This window comes from Thunnus maccoyii, chromosome 18 (assembly GCF_910596095.1).
Source record: "Thunnus maccoyii chromosome 18, fThuMac1.1, whole genome shotgun sequence".
Classification (NCBI taxonomy): domain Eukaryota; kingdom Metazoa; phylum Chordata; class Actinopteri; order Scombriformes; family Scombridae; genus Thunnus; species Thunnus maccoyii.
This window is the reverse complement of record NC_056550.1, coordinates 9,936,899-9,958,672: the sequence shown is the minus strand read 5'-3', so window position 1 is coordinate 9,958,672 and position 21,774 is coordinate 9,936,899. Positions and strand designations below refer to the sequence as shown.

At 39.6% G+C, this 21,774-nt stretch overlaps 1 protein-coding gene across 2 annotated transcripts in view; it reads left to right on the top strand.

Moving 5' to 3' along the window:
• Nucleotides 1-21,774, top strand: part of LOC121883936 (protein kinase C beta type) — a 99,410-nt gene that overhangs the window by 10,820 nt on the left and 66,816 nt on the right. For both annotated transcript variants that reach the window (XM_042392381.1, XM_042392380.1), the window contains exon 3: nt 20,097-20,179. In XM_042392381.1, the coding sequence (XP_042248315.1) occupies nt 20,097-20,179 (83 nt within the window). The remainder of the gene's footprint in view (nt 1-20,096; nt 20,180-21,774) is intronic.

The following is a 21,774-nucleotide window of genomic DNA, read 5'->3' as shown; positions in this document are numbered from 1 at the left end:
CTCTAGTGGCTGTGTGTTGGAAGCTGTGGGCTTTGATGCTTTTATAAATAGCCTAAGTGTTCCACTGAGAGTACCACCAAATGGGATGGATGGATGGCTAGATGGATGGATGGATTGGTGGATGGGGGAGTGGAGAGGGGAATGGAGGAGGAGGAGGGTGGGCTGAGTGCGTAGGTGTGAAGGGAGAACATTGGAAAGCGCCAGAAAAACGGCAATGATTAAAAAGCGACCGAGGTGTTTATTAAGAGAAAGCAGGGAAGGAGAATAAAGTAGAGAAACTGCAGGGTTCTTATCCATGCGGCCTTCAGAAATACCAGCAGTTCAAGAGGCAGAGGCTACTAGAGCTGCTTTTATAGTATCATTTCCTTGTTAAATGAGACACCTATCACCATGTCTTTATCAGACATCTATGTCACTTCCTCAATATAATGCAGGTTGATCAAAGCTTTGTGGTAAGATTATGTAAAATCTGCAGTGAATGGTTGTCGATTATTCACACAGAGTGATGTTTCTTGCACTCTTTAATTTGTGGGGTGTTAGGCCCCAATCTGCAATCTGCGTGGAGTTTCATTAGCATTGCATTTAATGGACAGTTTATGTGCCACATGGTCTAAATGCTGTTCAGGCTTCTCTACATTCATAAACACTAACATTGTGTCAGGAAACAGTGAATGCTTGAATTTTTAACACAACAAAATCGATGAATTAGAATTAGCGCAGAATATCTCACTGTAGTGTGGTTGTCATGCAAACCCTCACTGTTAGCAGCTGCAGTCGATGCATTGTGTGAGTTCTCAAAGTCAGTCTGCAGATTATTGTCAGCGAAGCATCGACCCGATCCAGTCTGTCAATGACTGTATTTGCAGCATTTTCAAGAGTTCATGTTGTACACCATTGTGCAGTCTTTCAAGCCATGCTACTGTAGCGCATACACTGTCAGCTTATTGATGGGGCCAAAAATATTGCAGCATTATAGTGTATTGATTTTTCCCTTGTTCCCCTGGTGCTTTTCAGACACAACAAACTTGCATCCTAAACAGGCTGCGCTCATGGAAACACAGCAACATAATACAGCATGAATCATATGTTTGAGGTGGAAAGGCGCACTGTGATTATTACGAATGGAGGAGACACTGAGATGAGTTTTGAATTTTGTGCTGCTGCTGTGCTCATTTGAAGCTCAGGATCAGGAAGCTCGAATCATTAGCTACTTCTGTACAGTATGAATGTAAATGTGATTCAGTTGCAGCAGCTTTCTCAATGAATGTAAAGTACAAATGAAAAACTTTGCAGAAGAATTCAAAAAGTGGAGTTATAAGTCAGATCAAAACATATTTAATTAATTCATACAGAATTATGCAGTGCAACCAAAGAGAGTTAAATAATTGTAATTAAAAATGCAACAAACAAACAAAAACAAATTCATTCATTAATACAGCAGACAGGCAGATTACAAATACAAGGAAAGTGAAATTGTTAGCTGATTGTCAGCTTTTAGTAAACATGCATGTAAACTGAGACTCTGTCATGTCTTTGTTTGCAGTGATAGTTTTTCTGACAGTCACTCTACAGTAACACCCAGTGTGTTTCCTCCCAGAACTGCTTCCTCTTCTCAGTTTAATGTGGAGGGTGTTAAAGAGGGTGTGTGTGTGTGTGTGTGTGTGTGTGTATGTGTGTGTGTATGTGTGTGTGTCCTAGGCTACTTTTGGGGAAAACTTTTAGACTAAAGACCAGTTAATTGGGGACGGCTTGTCCAACTGGTGACAAAAGCTGTGTTCCCAATTGGGAAAAAGCTGATTTTTCGGCCAGCTGTTATGGTTATTGTTAGAGTAAGTCTCCAGGAAATGAATGTAAGTCTATGTAATGTCCCCAGAAGTGACTTAGGACAACGTGTGCGTATGTCTAATGCAAGAGACTGCTTGATATGTGTATGTCTTGTTCAGTATACTGACAGGAGAAGTGAAAGACGTGAGAGAGAGTAAATCAGCTTAAAACAGGAGTTGTCACTGTTTCTGTTTATCAGTCCATCAGCAGGGGCTATCTGATGCATCTGTGTGTGTGTGTGTGTGTGTGTGTGTGTGTGTGTGTGTGTGTGTGTTAATCCACAGGTTTGTGTGCGACAGAGTCTAATTTTACTTGTCAGCGAGGGCCAGCTCCTTTTGCTCTGATCTACTTTCACACATCTGAAGACTGATCACTAAGAGTGTGTTTGTTTGTGTGTGTGCGCTTGTACTCACTTTCAGTTACACATTGACAGACAATCTCCTTCAGGGTTTGGCTGTCCTTGCTGCTGACATTTGTAGCAATAGTACACCCGTTGCCACGGTGACACCTTGGAGACATATCGGGACGGATCAGACAGCCAATGTGGGTCAAGATCGTTTGACATCTCAGCCTACACACACACATATACACAGACGCACACAAACTAAAAAAGACTGAACACAAACTATAGGTGTGTCTAAATTTAAATCTTTCCTCCTCAGACTGACAGAATAAGCAAATGTGAATGATCACATTACCTGTTTGAGGAAAAGATATTATCATGCTCCATCAAATTTGATGAATTTGAATAAAGGGCAAGGATCCAGAAAATCAAGACCTAAATTGGAGAGTGTCCTCATCAGAAAAAAGGCAGCATTAGTCATTATTCAAACCCTTCAAATGATCAATATTTGTTTCAGGTGGCCTGTTGCCGTTGTACAATTACTGTCCTTTCTGATTTACAAAGGTAGAAGTTAGATGACATTGTTACACCGCCACAAAATGTCTCAGGGAAGAAGTTGTGGCGGACGTCTGGGTGTACAAAAAAGTGTGAATCCAACACAGGAGATCATGTGATCATCCTGTTCATGTCCTTAGTCCAACAAACAGTCTCTGTTGGTTTAAGTTTAACCTTCAGGCTGATCTCTGCTTGACTGTAACCAAGTATTTATATATTCCTAAATTTAATTATACCCTCAAAAGAGGGGTGGCAGATCAGAAAACACTCATATGAGTCATTTTTGAAATAATCATACAGGCACTCACAAAACACCTATTTAGTCATTTTGGTTATCAGCCTGCAGTTGACCGCTGACCAGAAGCAATAGTCTACTGCTTTATAGTTAATCTCTGTTTGTCAGATAGAGGTAGCTACTCTCCAGTACTGCTAAGATTGTGATATTTGAAAGTGTCAGCTCATTAAACTGATGTCTTTTTGGCTGTTGACATTTATGCATAGTTGTAACACATTAATAGGTGCTAACCCATTGTAAATATGTGTCAGTCCCAGAGAGTATCATCACCTTTACTTAATTCTGTCAATAGCTGCTTTCCTGCAGCACAGATGGGAAATGGTTCATTCTGGCTGCTTGATTGGTGGCCTCCACCAGCCACTGTGGCAGGTAACCAGGCATCATTAAAGCTCCTGTGAGCAGGATTTAAAAGTTTCTGACTTGATGACTCTTGATGGTAGCATTCTTGCTAGCACTGGTAGCAGCATTAAAGCTGCAGTGGTGTTTATTTATGCACAATTTTGTGTCACAGTTTGAGTTGTTTTATTCATATTGTTGTTTCATCCTTTCCTAACCCTCACTGGTACAGTAGTCTGTAATCGTCTAAAAAATAATCTGGACTCACCCCGGCTAGCCATGTTTGGCCCTGAGGTGTTACTAAAAAAGTCTCAGTGTTAATGATAATTAACAGAGCTGCAACTAACGATTATTTTCATTATTGATTAATTTGCAGATTACTTTCCTGATTAATCGCTCACTCTTTTAGTCTTTAAAATTAAAATGTCATCACAATTTCCCAAAACTAAACTTAACATATTCAAAAATAAATAAAGACAGTCCTGCAGTTAAAGCTCCAAAATGATGTACTCTTGCTATATGTTTGTGTAAATCTCAGGAAAGCTAAGGGTGTGTTTCAAACTCTTCCACCCACATTACTAAAAAATCATATGCCCCCTCTGCTCGTTCTGTCTTTAATTATTCACTTTCCTGGCACTTGTCTCCTACATCATCAACATTACAGGACTTTTGCACCACTCAGTATTTGTTGTTAGTAATATAGGTGATATACAAATTGAACCCGATCATTTGCACTCATCATCAACAGATGGGTGTTGATGATGAGATAAGCTAAATGTCTAAAACGTGATTCATGGTGTGTGTAGGTGGGATGGCCCACCTGGATTACTAACTGCTGGGGGGGAGAGATGCTGCTGTGCTGCTGTTGTGGGTTTCAAAGTATTCTTTGAAAAAGGCTGCAATTGTATAAGGAGTTTGGTTCCAAACTGAGTGCCAGCATTGGAAAATTAAACCCAGAAAACTTTGATATAATGTTTAACAAATGTTGTTGGAAGGTTATTTGGTAGAAATATAGTCAAGCTTGTGATAATATCCCATTTATGACATGTTTATGGTGACTTAACAGTGTTTTTCAGTGGGTTTATGATATGTTTAACTTACAAGTGTCCCTGGCAATGAATGTTTATTTCTCAACGTGTGTTTCTAGACTTCTCTTCAGTTTACAGCAATAAGGACTCACTCACTCCAGGTTTGGACTTTCTTTCTGTCTGTGGTGTGTGTGTGTGTGTGTGTATGTGTATGTGTGTGTGTGTTCCTGTTTGTGTTATCGTCTTCTTATATCAATGACAAAATCTTTATCTAAATTTGGGTAAACATATTTGCTCCATTTCTGCATACACCTCCAAGGTGTGTGTGTGTGTGTGTGTGTGTGTGTGTGTGTGTGTGTATGTGTGTGTGTTGTCTGACGGAGACCAGCTAACTATGTCACTGTTGCTCCTGAGATACTTTAACCCATTCGTCTACAGATGGTAACCTAGCAACAGGGACAGGAGTGCAGTGATCCCAGACCTCTTTTTCTGTCTGTCTCCATCTTTCCATCTCTTTCTTTATTTGCCTTTCTGCGTTTGTGTTGCTCATGCTTGCTTTTCCTCCGTCATCTGTCATCTTCCCCCTTATTTAAAAAAAAATGTTTTCTATCCATTCTGCCAGTTTTTGTGGCTTTTATATTTATTGTATAGTTTCTATAAACTAGTAGCTGTGACAATTATAGTTTGTGGTTTTATGTGCTATATGACTTAAGTGTGTAGGAAGGAGTGTGTTGTTTAAATGTCACCCGCCTATCTTCAATGTGACAACTTAATTTTCTTTCATTCTTTCTTAATATAACCGCCATCTAAATAACCTTGCTGGGTGTAGCTCCGGTGCTTTTCAATAAAGCACATTTAAATTTGAAATTGCAAAGAAGATAGACAGACAGGCAGAGTAATAGATATTTGAATGTGTGTTGTTCAGCTGTCTGTCTGTGATCTTGGCTGTCATGATTACTAAAATGTTTTTTGTTATAATATGTTTATGTTTTGTGTGTGTGTGTGGGTGTGTGTGTGTGTGCATGTGTGTGTGTGTGTGTGTGCACATGTAGAGTGAATAACCCGCAGCCAGGCAGCACTGGTCTGTTGCCAAGCATTGAGCGAGTTGTAGACTATGTCCTGCCCTGCCCTCAAACACAGGCACACACACACAAACACAAAGAAAAAGAGAGAAACACACACAAACATAAGGTCTTGAGTTTAGTTTCCGTCAAAGAATTACAGCACACACACAAACAATGCATTTTTCTTGTTATTTGGCCAAAGAGTTACAACTGTAACTGTAACCCTACTTTGTTTATAATCCCTCAGCGTCCTTTTGCTGTCAGCATCTGAGAAATTACTGCTTTTTACATATTGCACTTGACATTAATGGAGAAAGAACCACCTGTTGTTGTTTTTGTGAGTCTCTGATACAGTAATGCTGGTACCCACAGTACAAGTCAGCCAGAATCATATGTCTTGTTTATAAAAAAAGATGAAGGGTGGAGGGTGGAACCAAAACTGGAAAGACTGTTTTTTTTTTTTTTTGACAGTTTTTTTTTTTTTTATCATAGTTGCCAAGTTACATCTTTAAAGATGAAAAGTTTTGTAGAGTGTTTTTTATAAATAACGTGACTACACACAACTTGACACATTTTGTCACCTTGCAAAGCTTTTCCTCTTTCCACTCTTTGCACCAGACAGGTGTTATGTGTGTGTACAGGTTTGAGATATAATCAAAACAGCATAAGAAGTGCTTTTTTTCATTGTTTTAATGAGAGCTCTCATTACAGAGCACATATGTAATGTGTTGAAAATTGCTTCTATCTCAATGACTCATGTTTATGAATTAGATAACGCGGCTCAGCAGGTGGAGCAGGTTCTCCACTAATCACAGAGTTAGGGGTTCAATCCTGGGTTCCTCGTTGCCACGTACTGACGTTTTCTTGAACAAAACACTGATGATGGCTTCCATTGGTGTGTGAATGGGTGAGTGAAAAGGAAATCTTAAAGCACTTTGAATAATAAAATAAAAGTGCTTTACAAAATGCAGTCCATTTGCAGTTCCATAATGCATCAATTACAGTGTTCCACTGGATTTTATGGAAATAACACTCATGCTGTGTAGCTGTTTAGATGAGCACATCTAGAAGCTTTTACAAAGCAGACCATTGTTTGTATGACTATTGAATTATAATGGTACATTGGTTTGTGATAAATGATGTTGTAGCACAAAACCGCAGATGTAGACTGTTGACTGCTGGTAATTGAGAGTTGACAATTGTTTGTTTGTCATTTAAGGCCTTCCTGTGAGTGTCGTCCAGTACATTAACACCACCAACTATGGCCTCAAAAATGACCCTAGACTTGAATCGAAGTTTCACAAACACAGCAGCTATTGCAGGGTTATTGTACTGGATTGCTTTTGACTGTATGTGTCCATGATAGTGTGTCAATTATCTTTCCAAAAGATAGAAGTAGAAGTCATAACATCAAATTAGACCTGTGGTATTGTGAAAATATTTGTTTTTTGTTATGCAATGGATGGCAGCATTTTTCTAGCTCGCATCTAGTTCATTATATGGTATTCAAACCTGTTAGTCTCATCCGCTCTCTTGTTAATATCTGCAGCTCTCCACTCTCACCCCTCTGTCCTCTCTCTCCCACTCTTTCTCCCTCCTCCCTCTTCGTACCACTTCTCTCTCTCTCTTTCTCTCTCTCTCTCTGAAATGAGTAAATCAGTAGATTAGATAAAACTGCATGTTGAGGATGATGACTATACTCTTCAACAAATTAAATATAGCGAGCACTCATATACACGTAATGTATGCACTCAGGCTTTCTATATCTCTAACTTATTCTTTCCTACCCTTAGTTTTTTTTTTTCTTGCTGTCTGGCCCAAAACAGCAGGTACTATTTGTGGGGGAGTAAAGAGAGAGAGACAAAGTGGCAGCAAAGGGTGGAGGGAGTGAGGGAGGAGGGCAGGAGAGTGAAAAGTTGATCTACAGTACAGGAAATTAGAGGGCTCTGTGTGTGTGTGTGTGTGTGTGTGTGTGTGTGTGTGTGTGTGTGTGTGTGTTTGTGTGTTGGCTGGACATGTTCAGGTCATACTGTGGAGGTAGATGTACAGTACTGCTGGTATGAGAGGAAACTTAAGAGCCCTCCACACACGTACAAACAGAGAAAGAGAGAAGAGAGGCAGCGTTGGTGCATAGATTAACAATGTAAATGTCATTATTTTTTTCTTTACAAATAGTGCTTCATTTTAGCCTCTTCTAGGGGTGTGAGGAAATCAATTTACATAAGAATGAGAATTCTTACAATTCACAGATTCCAAAAATGGATTTTTGTATGTTGTTGGTAACATAATTATTGATATTGACGGAATGAGAGTTGTCTTTATCTTCAAAGAAGGCAGTCGTTTTGAGACATTTGGATTTAATGACTTAAGAACTAGCTTACTAAAATGTATTTTATTACCCAGACAGTCATAAACACACACTGCTGCAGTTTCCAAAAACTCAGCCAACTTTGATCTGGCAAAGAAAATAAATTGGTCCATCCACCTGTTTTATTTCAAAAGACTTGCGTCCCTACAGCGTTGTGGATGAGGACAGGTTTCCATGGTACTACTGTGCAGCAAAGAGGGTGTTTTCTACTGCAAGCGACATTAATAATGTTGCAGTTATAGCCTGAAGATAGTGCTTTTTTTCCTATTTATTCAATCAAGAATCGATTCTGAATGGGGGACTGATTCTGAATTAAATTATAACACTGAGAATCAATAACTAATCAAATTGATTCTCAAGGATTCTGTCTCTTCTAGATTGTAATCTTTTCAACTAGTGCTAGATATTGATTGTCAATAGATTTAGTTACCAAATGAAATGTGTCTGTTGGACTGAGTACTGAAAACTGTCAGGTACCAAAACCTGGTATCTACAGCTGTAAGGATAAGCCAATGAATTGATTAGTGTATTGACACAAAATTCATCTTCAAGATAAGATTGTTTCGGTCAATTATTGATCAGAAGTGCCAAAAATGTTTTGCTTGCAGCTTTGAGGATTTACGTTTTTTTTTTTATCTTCGTTACATCAGTATAAATCGAATGTCTTAGGGTTTTAGAGAGTCGGTCAGACAAAACAAGACACTTGAAGACGTCACCTCAAGCTCTAAGAAACTGTGACAGACATTTTTACTACTTTTATAGTGCAACCATTTAATAATTTTGGTATTGTCATCAAAATAAATGGCAACTATGTGAGTTTGAATTAGGATGTTGTTAACAAAAAGCATGTGTGCAATAATATTAAACATGGGAGACAGAAAGCGAGCACAATGGAGACAGAAAGTAATAAAGAGAGAAGGGAAATTGAATTAAAAATTGCAGAAAAGGAAATAGATGAATGAATCAGATAGAGAGGGAGATGGAAAGAAAAAGACAAACAGAGAGATAGAGGGGATGTGACGGACGGAAATCAAGGGAAGGAGATGGAGTGAATGAAAGACAGTGAGAAGGATGCAGTGAATGAGAGAGAGAGAGAGAGAGAGAGAGATGGAGTGAATGAGAGGGAGGATAAGGGTGGAGGTGTAAGCTGGACCACGTAAAATCATCTTGTGCCAGACTTCTTTCACGGCGCTGGCACAGAGCTGAAACTGAAATCGAACGGAGCGTGAAGCCAGCCAGACTGTGGTGTCTCCCGAAAAAGATGGATTTTATTGTTTTCATCACTCTGGTTTTGTCTAATTGAATGTAACACAGTGCACTAATGAAAGGAATAACATACTGTATTGGCTGATATCCACAGGGGATGAAGAAGTCTAATTCTGCTGATATTTTACCATTCACAATCATCGTCAGTTAACAGTCGACACTTTCACAACAGCTGAGAGGAGTAAAATGAAATCGAGTGTGCTCCGGGCGATTCTGAAATTAAAAAACGCAGCAAGGCCACTTAAAGAACAGATGGACAAGAAACCCTTATGAATAGTTCCATAACCTCAAACGCTTTTCACAATTATTCAGCATGACAGATCTTTTGGAAACCTTGGCATCAAAGAATCACAATTTAAAAGGGTGCTTTTGTGAAACTGCAAATAGATTGTTTTGTTTTGCTTGCACAAGGTTGTTACTTGCCTTACGATCATCGCCAACCGGAGGTCACGCTTTGCCTGCCAAGTGAAGTCCCCTGTGTTTTTCTCTTGAAAAGACAATGTAACAGCATGAGAAACGATAGATGTAGAGTCGGAGGAGGAGAATAGAAAGGAAGAAAAAGAGAGGATGGATTGATGGAAGGGAGAGAGAGAAAGAGGAGGAGTGATATGGGTGTGCTGACTCACTCTGACCCTTCTCCCTGCTTCACCAGCAGCATTGTGGGTATTTATACATTGGCGTAGGCTGTTCAGCCCCCTTATATAAGCCCTTACACACACATACACACGCACATAAGGGGAGGTGCCCAAGGTGAATGGCATGTTTTGTTCAGATTATTGACTTTCTTCCTCCTTTCTTTTCTTTATCATCTTGCTCTTCTTCCTCTCTACCTCCTGTTGCATCAGCTTCTTCTTTGAGTTTTCCACCCCACTCATCAGGACGTTTCCTTCTTCACTGAGACAGTAGGAAGAGCAAGAAACAGGAACAGTAGTCTGTCTCGCCTAGACCTCTCTCCACACTGTTTTAACACTGTGCCAGGTCTGCTAGGCCAGAGTCAGGGAGAAGATCTGATAGAGATGCTTTCTTGTCAGTGAATCCAGTCTGCTAGTCAGAAGAGCAGTCAATATAAGCATCAAATAGTCATCTAGCTATTCAATTAGAGAGCTACATCTCATCTAGTCAGTCAGAAAGTAACCAGGCTTTCACATCAAACACACATGTGCAACATAATTCTCAGGGGTGTGTGTAAGTCATAACGGCCTGAACTGCCCTGATTTTCTGACACGTTATGTATCCAAAACCCACATCATACTGTGTCATCAGTGTGGAGGATGCATATTTGTACAGTAAATATGGAGTTACTGCCGGCAGCCAGTTAGCGAAACTTAGCACAGAAACTGAGAACAGCTATCCTGGCTCTGTTCAAAGTCTTGTTGTCAGGAAGCCTTCAGGAAGTCACTGCTTTTACATTTCAGTCTTTGTATAGATTATGTAAAGGTGATATAACGTGTTAATTAGTGAGCTTTGGAGGTGCTTAGAGGTGTATTTTGTTACCTTTGGACACAGCCAGGATATCTGTTTCCCCCTTTTTCCACTCTTTATGCTCATGTAGTGGGTGTGACTCTGTGTTGTGTTGTGTAGAGGGCAACACACTTCCTGGGACTGTCTTTGAGCTATTTATTTTCCAACCAGCAGCAACAGCAACCATAGTTATGAAGAAACAAAGCATTCACAGTGTTTCTCTTGCATAAATTTTCTCTGTGCCTTCCTGGGAAAAGGCCACACACAGAGAATATGCACAATACCATTGTAAAAAGAATAAATAAAATGCTGATTCTGACATATTATATTTCCTATCAGAAGAATAACAAAAAATAGCAATGTATAAACCCACATACCTGTAGTTGTGAAGAAAAAAAGCATTCGCAGGGTTTCCCTTGCATAAATGCTCTCTGTGCCTGTGTAACATCATGAGTAAAGTCGCTAAATGCTCCATGCTAGCAAACACAGTCTCAGCAGTACATTCTAACATGGAAAACTACACGGCAGACCTGCGACACACGCACAGCAGATTTATGCATGAAAAGAAATAAAATTGCAGCTCTAAAATGTAACAATGTTAATACATTGACTTCACGTGTGTTTTTAAGTAACTTAACTTCACATTTCCAACCAAAACCGTGAAAGTACAGGGAGCTTTTCCCTCCCTGGGAAAAGTCCATAACACAAAGAGGAAGTAAAACCAAAGGAAGTGCAGCAAGTGCAGTTTGTAAATAAGACGATTGCGATACTTCCTGCTATAAACCCCAATATTTCCTTTTATGGAAACGTGTCCAATCTTAACATGAAACCAAATGTACGTGCTTACACAATTTCATGAGAACATACTGACAGCATATCAACAACACTTAAGGAATATAGGAAACATGACAACGGAAATGCTAACCTGCTTCCTTCAACATGAAAGTCTGTGCTTCAATCCATATAGAATTCTTCCGAGATGTACAAGGCGCGGTTCATAATACAATACAACAACATCACACTACTACGCTAAGCTAAGCGGCTGCTGGCGGTAGCTTCATGTTTACTGGACAGATGGTGTGGTAGCAATCTTCTCATCTAAATCTTGGCAAGGGAGTGAATAAGCGGAAATGTTGGACTATTCTTTTAAGCACACTGAAAGCCCCCTCTTCCACAGTGTCCAAGCAGCTTTTCCTTACAATAAGAAACACCATACAGTAGGTGTTAACTGCTGTAAATGTGCCCACAGTCAGTTGTTTCATTTTACTCAAGCATTTTAATACCGTGTGAGAAATATGGATGTATGTTGTGTTCAGATCTGTTATATCCAATCACAAGTTACATTGAACAAATAAGTGTAACCCTGGTCTTAGCTAGTCAGGTTTTTTTCATTTTACAGTTGACCAGCAATTCAAATACTTAATTCAAATAGTCAGACAGTCAGTTGATCAGTCAGGGTTTTTCATTCCATGCAGACCATCATTGATCAAACAGTATTACTCAGTCAGTTGCAGCAGCCAGGTAGCGCTGTGTGTCTGTGCTTGCATATGTGACATGCTACTACAGCTATAGATGAATAAATGTGACATACCAGAGAGCTTTGCCACTCAGTATGTTGTAGCATTGAACCTGGCCTCTGAAGCTGACACTATCTAAATCTGGGACATCACCATACAGCGTGTTGGTGCTTTTCACACACAAATGCATGCACGCACACACTGGCAGCTCATTAGAGGAAAAAGCTGTGTACAACATCCGTGTTCTGCCAACATTTCATAAACAGAATATACTGGAACGAGGAGAGGAAAAGAACAGAAAGAAAAGGAGATGAGTTGGGGAAAAGGGAGAACAGGAAATGAAAGGGAGGAGAAAGAAGAAATCATTTTCAAAACAGTACACTGCATAATAGCTTTCTATTATATAATAAAAAATCCTGGAGATATAGTCCATATATGAGTTAATATTCGGTAAAAACAATTAAATCCTGTAAGCTGCTTGCAATTTAGTATTTTCTAAGTGTGAGTAAATGACTGGTTTATGAGAAATGTTAGTCCAAATAGTAAATGTTGACTCTAATATGGTGAAAGGTGCTTAACGAATACATCTGTCACTTGTTTGGTTCAACAGTTAAGCAAAAGATTTATTCTCTGCCGTCTAAAGAACAGTTTTTAGGTTGGATGAAACTTGATGTAAGATGATGCACGCTTACTGTAATATAAGGAGAAAGAGCCTCTCGCTCTCTGTTTGAGCCCCTCCCTTTCACCCTGTATTGGTATACAGAAAGCCTGATGGGTAGATGATATTGATTGACAAACCAGTCGTTACATAATGATGTCATGAGTCTGTTGGTGAAGGCCGGGGCAACACGGGACACCTCACAGAGCTATATCTGACGAGAACATGTTTCAAATATTAGTCACTGTGTATTTGTGTGTGTGTGTGTGTGTGTGTGTGTGTGTGTGTGCGTGTGCGTGAACATGCATGAAAAACAGAGAGAGGGGAGTTGTGAAGTGTTGCAGAATTGAGATAAATACAAGCCACATACAAGTACAGTGTAATTGCTCTACTGCACTGAACGGGTTTAAAAACTAACTTTGTTTGCCAGGTTATTACATATAGTGATGCCACTTGAATTGGTTATCAACACATTACTGATATTAAATGCCCATATTTTACATTTAAAAAGCAGTTTACTAGCTTATGTCTTTGTGAGAGATTATTCTTTGTCCCGTATTTTTGTCCGGTGTTGATGTTATGAATGAGGATTTGATAAAGAACTGAATATCCTTAAAATCAATCTCTTATTGTGCTTATTGTACCTATAGGGACCTACAATGTAAGGGAAAGAATCATGTGGACCACTGAGGTGACTGTGCGTGCAGTGGCATGCCCTTTCCTGGGAAAAATGCTTGTGAAAATCACTGGTGTTCAACATGTGAACACATGCATAGCAGTGGCACAAGTCACAAAATTAGAGAAAAAGATGGAGATGAAAGAGTTTCTTTGACTGACAGTACCAGTAAAACAGGTTTCCGCTGTAGAAACAAGACTGATGCAAAATCAATTGTGAGGCTGATTATTGAAAAATTCTTGTGAAAAACGTTTGTACACCTTATTGATGGGCTCTACCACAGCTTATTTTTTCCCTCTTGGGGGGACAAAATTGTCTCCCTGTGGGCTGAAAAGGGATTCACAGGGTGCTAACCGCAGCCTGTAATGTAACTTAATGCTCAGCCAGTGTTACAAGTAGACTGTACAGGTACACTACATGGCTGCTTACCTCTGCTGTAACCTGTATTAATCAGATTGGTTTACCATGTTATCGTCCACCGTGTGTGTGTGTGTGTGTGTGTGTGCGTGTGTAATGCTATAGCCCAGGTCACAGCCACAGTAATGTAACAGACTGATGAGAGAAACAGAGCCGAGGAAAGACATGGACAGAGAAAGAAACGACAAAGAGAGAAATATGAAGACAAATTGTAACTGTGTGTGTAACTATCTATATCAAACTGTGTGTGCGTGCTTGTACAGTACGTATGTGTGTGTGTGTGTTTTCCATGGATATTTAATGTATACGATAAATAATGAAGGCAGAGAGGCAGGGTGCCAGCTACAGATCAGTACACAGAGGGCACCAAGCGGTCAGAGGGGAGGGTTTGTGAGCGATACAGGCAGGATTCATGTAACGGTCAAGGCCAGTCACCAGCAGCTGAGCGTGGGAGCTGCAGTTACTGAATGCTAACAAAATGACTGAAGGTGTTTCTTGATCAATAGTAGAATGTAACTCAGTATGTTTACTCAAGTACTCTACTCTCACCATTTAATGCCACTTAATACTTTTACTCCATTACATAAATATTGTACTTTTTACTCCACTACATTTATCTGACAGTAATATTTACTAGTTAGTTACAAATAAATATTTTACATTGAAACCAAATTTCAACTTGAAAAATATGATACATTATTTTAAATGAAACTATCCGTCAGTAAAATAGTTCAAATCTGAGTCAAATCTGAACACACAGACGCACAGCTTGTTAGATTTAGCATGTCTTACACTTTTCGGGGCTATAAATATCTCTGACATCCTGATCACGGATAACTATCCATAAATACACTTTGAAGTCAATTTTTAAAAAGACGCTCCTAATAACTGTAGATCTTTCCTCTTAATCATCACATTTTCTTCTGTTTTCTTCAGTGTCAAAGTGATAGTTGTCTGTATTTCCATGGTCACAGTGCAAATTGGAACTGCTAATAGTTAATTCGGCATGACTATTGTTGTGGATATTTTGAGCGATGGTCAGCACCTCAGTGGAGAAAAGCGGACACGAGCCTTTGATGTCTTAAAGCTGAAAATATTTATTGAAGCACTTGATCAAGAAGAGAACTGAAATAGCGAACATCGAAGTCATCTGCAACTCAGGTGCTGTCTCTTTCCGTTCTGCCCTCTGAAGGTCTGACTCTTAGTCTTCAACAGATCAGCCTACAATATGAAACATTAGTCTAACTGGTTCATTAGTTTCTAAACAAGGAACTGCATTTTACCCGTGTTAGTTCAGGTCACTGTCAGCACATTCTGGTTTGAATGTCTGACTGTGTCAATAGAATCTACGCATTCACTTATCTGGGTTGTCAAGGAAAGCCTCCTCCGACCTTGGTAACCATGCCAATGCTGATTTACCCTTTATCAGAGGGGCTTCTGTTTCCCCAAACATCACAGACAGCTGCATATCCAAGGAGAGGCAGTGTCTCTCTCTGCAAGACTTGATGTTGCTTACTCTGTGACCTCAATGCCCAGGCTTGACCCAATGTAACCCAATTTGTAACCCCTAACGATGGAAAATTCCATAACAATTATCATGGTGCAAATTTTCCAGAATGTAAACAAATACAGCCTAAAGAAACTCAGGTGTAGCTAATTCACACTGATTCTAGGGCTGGGCGATATGACCAAAATCTCATATCCCAATATAGGTCATTTCATATCCTGATAACGATACCTATCCCAATATAGCACATTTTAATTCAATGAATAAATAGTCCAACCCCTCCGTCTCCCCCTGCTGGCATAAAGCCGCCTCCGTGTGTGTTTTTACATAGCATGCAGTTGCTCTGGATTCAGAGGTGCGACGGAGATCAGACTGATCAGAGCTGTAAACTCTGCCATGAGGAAGGACAAAGACGTTTCCAGAACGAGAGGAGGACATGTTGTCTTCGTTTGATAACGTTAAAAGTTAAGTTAGACTTTTCTTTCGGCTTCCCGACTCACTTTAAAAAGACGAGAGAAAAAGAAAGAGAGAGCAGCTGTGGTTAAGTGAGCAAGAGAATGAATGAAGAGAAGGAGCGCTGGTCGAGAGAAAGCTGGTGAATCAGATCAATAAAACTTTATTTTCGCATTGTTTCACAGCGGTTACGTTCTAAAGCACAAATACGCCCAAACATCTCCGATCAATCAACGTGTTGTAAATTAAGGGATTGAAAACCGAGCAAAAAACCCTGAGTTTCAAGGGGTTAAGCAACATTTTGAATGCAGGACCTCTATTAGTAACTAATCTGAGTTTCCACCTCTGACAGCAGGTGCTTTTCAAAGCCACAGCCAATAAAACATCTGTCTCAGGTATTCCAGCAGTATCATTTTAGACATTTCTCTTATCCCTTTGTAAGTTTGATGAATTGGTTTGGCTTAGTGAGAAAAGATAATGCCACCTATCTTTTTAAATTTCCCCCACTGAAAATAGTTGTGTAGTGTTAGCTGAATGCATGTCTTAATGGGTGCGTGAGGTAATTATTGTTGTGGATGGAGGTCAGGTTGGAGTTTGGTTAAAGAGTGAAAAGAAGGGCACACTTCATTTATGGCATGGTATAATTTTGTAAAGAGGTATTATTTGTTTTGCCCCAGGGGTCATTTCATTGGATAGCCTACATTTCTATTTTAGTGAAGGATCTGTGTGTGTGTGTGTGTGTGTGTGTGTGTGTGTGTGTGTGTGTGTGTGTGTGTGTGTGTGTGCATGTGTGTGTGTGTATGTGTTAGGGATTTGGCAGAAGAAATACTCCAAAAGAGCAGTTGCCTTGAAGCAATATGTGCACATAGCTCTCCATTTCTATCTCTACCTCTGTCCCTCCACCCTCACTTTGTGTATTCAATCTGCGATATCACTGGAATGAGTGGGTGGTCTGTGTGTGTGTGTACGTTGTATCATCGCAGTGAGTGGGTGGTGTGACCAAAGAGAGGATATTGCATGGGAGTGAAGTACCATTGAGGTGCACATTATTTGTGTGTGTGTGTGTGTGTGTGTATTGGAAAGAGAAAGTCTTTGTGTTAATTATAACCCCTCTGATCAGAAAATGATAGAATCACTGGCCCCCAAATATATAAATGAGACAGTAGTAGAGACCTTCAAGAGTGAAAATATTAAGATTATATTTTTTTACTACTCTGATCTACCAATCACTGATCCCTTAACACTGATACTAACAAAAGTGCAGAGAAAGAATCAATGTTTTCTTATTCAAAACTGTGATTACCACATTCCTTCATAATTATGCTTCCCTAAACACAAGTAAATTTATCCAAATGCCTAAGTTAGTTGTAATGAAGCAGCTTAGATTGTGTCCCCTGTATTCAGTGGAACTGTTAACCCATAGTTCACAGTGTATTTTTCAATTTTCACAGTTCCCACAATTTCCAAATTGCCCCCTGTCTCTCCTGACCCCCTAATGGCCTGGGAAAAATGTGGATTATCACACCAATTTTCCCCTATAATTATATATATATATTTTGGCCAAAAAACATATTTTTTAAATTCCAAAAATAACACCAAATACCCATTCATTCGGAAATCAATAGCATTTGGGAGCCTTTGAGTAGCGCTGTTTTGAAACGTGAGTCAACGTTTGTGTCGTTGCCTGGGAAACTCTTGGTAGCGTAGCTCCTTTTAAGGAATAGGGCAGTGCGCAAGTGAGTGAGTGGTTAAGTGAGAGATCTAGTGGCAGAAAAGTGATGGTGAATGCAAGCTGAGCAGAGGAAAAGGTTAGCAGTGAGTTGTCAATCTGGCAGTAAATGTACAGTACAGACTACAGTGTGTCAGTTAATAAATGCTGCAGCTTCTCAAGACCTCTCATCTGTTCTTTCCCCAACTGCTGGAAAAGTGAAGGGGGTTAGCCCCAAAGTTAGTAACAATGGGTTAGCCTAACCTGATGACACTAAACAGAGAAATGTGTGGTGGCTAAGCCCCCTCCCCCCCACTGCCCGCCTGCCAGGCCAAAGCAGTCAACCTAGGGGAAACACTGAACATGATTTTAAACTGATGACATGTTTCAGAGGCCCACTACAGCTTCTTTGTCTGTGACTTTTTGGAACAGAAGCAATATATATTTGTTTATGAATAGCCCATATAACATTTAAAACATATTCTTTATGTGTTAAAGTAAAAGGTTACAAAATCATAGACCTTCTGTTGATGTTTTTTTCTCTCCATTAATTTTACAGTAAATCAAGGTGATTCAAACATGCTTCTTCTTATTTTGAGTAGTTGCACTGTGCCTGTTTTGGCTGCTGCTATCATCAAAATGTCTTCTGGTGTTCAGTGTGTTTACAGTACCTCTGTATCTCTCACTCAGACATAAACATTATGTAAATATACTCTGGGGTACCATCATAAAGACTGTTTATGTGTGTGTGTTTGTGATTGTGAGATGTCGGTTATTTTTAGCCCCCTCTGTTCGTCTTGCCTGTCAGTGGAGCTGACATTGATCAGGGTGGAGATGACAGGCTTGCTGTGCGTCGAAGCTTTCACATCTGCACCACTGATTGTTATCAACCTGGAAACTGCGTGCACAAAGTGGAGCCCTGTTACGCTTTTCATCTCATGTACATTATGATTGTACAGGTTTCTTTGATTTTTCATGCGTGTCGATGTGTATACTTGTTGTTTTCAACAAATATGTGCTGAGGGAGGGAAAAAAAACAAAACTCAACCTTGGGTTTGTTGTAAATACAAATTTTTCAGTTCTGTTGGTAGCAAACTGTGTAGACACAGGAAATTCTGTTGAGAAGTCATTTTGGTACATACTGTAACATGAATATGAGGTTACATTTTACATTATATTCTAGACAATTAGAAGGTGCTCTTATCCAGAGTCGCTGACAATGAGTCAACGGTGCGGGAGTGACAATAAGAGTGTGTGGGTGTTAAGACAGAACCACAGCATCCCTCTGTACATTTACCGCCACAAAAGCCTTTCATAGGTTAAGTAAGTGGTGCTTCTAACAGCTTGTAGACAGTAAAATAACTCCGCTTTCATTAATCCTCCTCAGAATCAGATCTAATTTTGCATCAACTAAACCGAAGACATTTCCTTCGATTTAAAATTTTACTTTAAAAAGAGTGTACAAAGTCAGCCGGCAGTCCAGTTTATAGTGAGTCCGAGTACGCTGACACTATCCCTCTGATGAACATACAGTAGGGCTGCGATGGTATTCCATGTTACTGTGTATCTTGATTTAAACACAGTTTAACACACTTCATATTAATATTATCGCAACTGTCATTATCACACCTGCCAGCTATGGGGAGACTCTCGACAGACTGCTGCAACCTGAAAGAATGAGGGTCATGTGGTGGACAGGTTAAGCCGAGCTAGCACCACTGCTAGCGAGCTAATCTGCCAACATGTTTACTGCAGGCTAACTGCTTTTGGCTGTGTGAGCTACTGATTATCTATTATTCAACTTAAAGATGCAATGATTAGTCGATTAATCAGTTAGTCGAATCGAACAGTGAATTTATCTGCAAGCATTTTGATAATTCAATGAATCATTTTAGTCATTTTTCAAATAAAAATGTCAAACATTCTCTGGTTCCAGGTTCTCAAATTTGAAGATTTTCTTCTTTTATGTGTTATAAATGACAGTAACCCAGGTTTTTTTCTATTTTCTGACAACTCATAGACTAAAGGATTAATCGATTAATTGAGAAAATAATTAGCAGATTAATTAAGAATGAAAATAATCGTTAGTTGCAGCCCTAATTTTACTTATAATGAAAATTACATCTATTGTCTTTTACTACAACGACATTGTGTTGTTTCCTCTTCAAGAAGTCTTGTGATGGGCGACAGACTCACATATTAAAGAATTTGAATATGTATTTGCATGAATAGTTATAACGGATATAATGTCATATTTTGGAAGGAGGTTGGCTGCTAAGTATTCAGTTTGTTTCTCTCGTAATCATCATTGAAATTTTCCCTTTGCTGTACAGTTTTTAAAAGTTTCCAAGAACAGTTGTGCTTGGTGCCTCTTCACTACCTTCTTCTACAGCACAAGAAGAAGACTACTAAAAATGATCCTTCTGATGCCTTCGGCCGTCTCTGTAAATCACATGACCCTCGCCTCGCAGGTCGTAGCAGTCTGTCGAGAGTCTCCCGCCATCTATGGCCTTGAGCGGGTTCATGTCTTAGTCTGTGCCACACAAACCGTGTCAGATGCAGTGTTACTATGAAAAATGTTGGTAAATTCTCTTTCTCTGTCTTTTCTCTCTTTCCGCAGTGTGTTGTTTCGTGGTTCACAAACGCTGCCATGAGTTTGTCACTTTTTCCTGTCCAGGTGCTGATAAAGGACCTGCATCAGATGTGAGTACAAATAAATGAATAATTTAAAACTGTATGCCTGCCTGTGAGAGTGAAAATGAGTAATGAAAGACAGATGGAAAGAGAGAGAGAGGGATTGCACAGACTTTTCCAGCTGATGAGACGCCATCACCTGTCAACACCAGTGTTACAGCTGCCTTCATCTTTTTCTCTCTCTCTCTCTCTCTCATTTTCCTTTTTCTGTCTTGAGAGTTATTCTAAACCATCACACACTCTCACATGGGGACTCATCCAGATAGACTCGATACTACATGCTACTACTACTTTTAGTGTTACAAACATGACATGTAACATCTTGAGTTTACCGATACAACCAACATTGATCGATCAGTAGCGGATGATTGGAAATTAAATTCCATGTTGACTTCAAATGTTAGATGAACAAGAACAAGAATAGACCAAATAAAAAGTCTTCAGTCAGTTCATTGTTTAGCTGTCCGGCTGCAACTTTACTGTTTTGGTTCACTCTCACTGCTCTCAGTGTTGTTTTCAGAGAAAAAGCTCTAAAAATCCATGGTACGCTACCTGCTCAGCACCAAACAGCAAACAGACACAGTTAGCGACCAGCTGGTGAACGCAGTGAAACATTTAGCAGCTACAAAGCCAGATCTTACCCTCGGGAGTTGATAGAGACCAAACACACAGCTAAAGAAGAGTGAATATTGGGCTTGCATTCACCATGTGAACAGAAATGCCAACTTAAACTCAACTTAAACGATACTCAACTTAAGAGGTGATGATATGATAGTGTTGTGTTCACAACTTGTTTCTACTGCCCCCAAGTGTCCAAACAAATCTGTTAATGCAAGTTTAAGAAACACATATACATCTACGAAGTTTAGACAAAAGATACTATATGCATCCCATTTGGGGTCAGTTTCTCAAACATGTACATGTGTCTGAGACAAACTTACATCTCTCAGACAGCTAACCTTATATTGATTCACCCATGGGTCTTAAAGTAGTACCTATCCCTCTCTAACTAAATTCACTCCCATCAACCTTTCAAGATTGAATAGGTTTACTCCATAAAATGACTTGAACTCTTATGTACTTCTTATCTTATCTTGCTTTCACTTTCGCACAGTTCACACCAGATAAACAATTCTATGTACCTTAGGAACTATTTTATACACACACACTGTGTAATGCATTTGAAGGATAACTGCCTTTTCTCACATTATTAATTGTCTTTGAACGTTCTCTTCACCTTCACATCTGCTCTAACAACAGGACGTGCTGTTAAGTGGTACTTTTATCATAATCTCACCCACCTTCTTAAGGAGCTGACAGTCCCATCTTTGATTTATATTCTTTAAAATGCAAACCAGATCTCTTATCCACCCTTTCAAGGGGGCAGAATTAGTTACCTTTCTTCTCTCAAGAGCACTCTCAGAATGCCAACTCAACCCTTACAAAACCCAGGGGTCTTTAAGTTCCTCATCCATGTCCTCACCTCCCACTGGAGTGCCCTTTCAGTCTGACAAGTACACCCAGTGAGCCGCCTCCAGAGGAAACTCTAGTGTTCGTTCTTTGGCTTCCTGTTGCGCTTTCTGTATAACTGATAAGTCACAGCA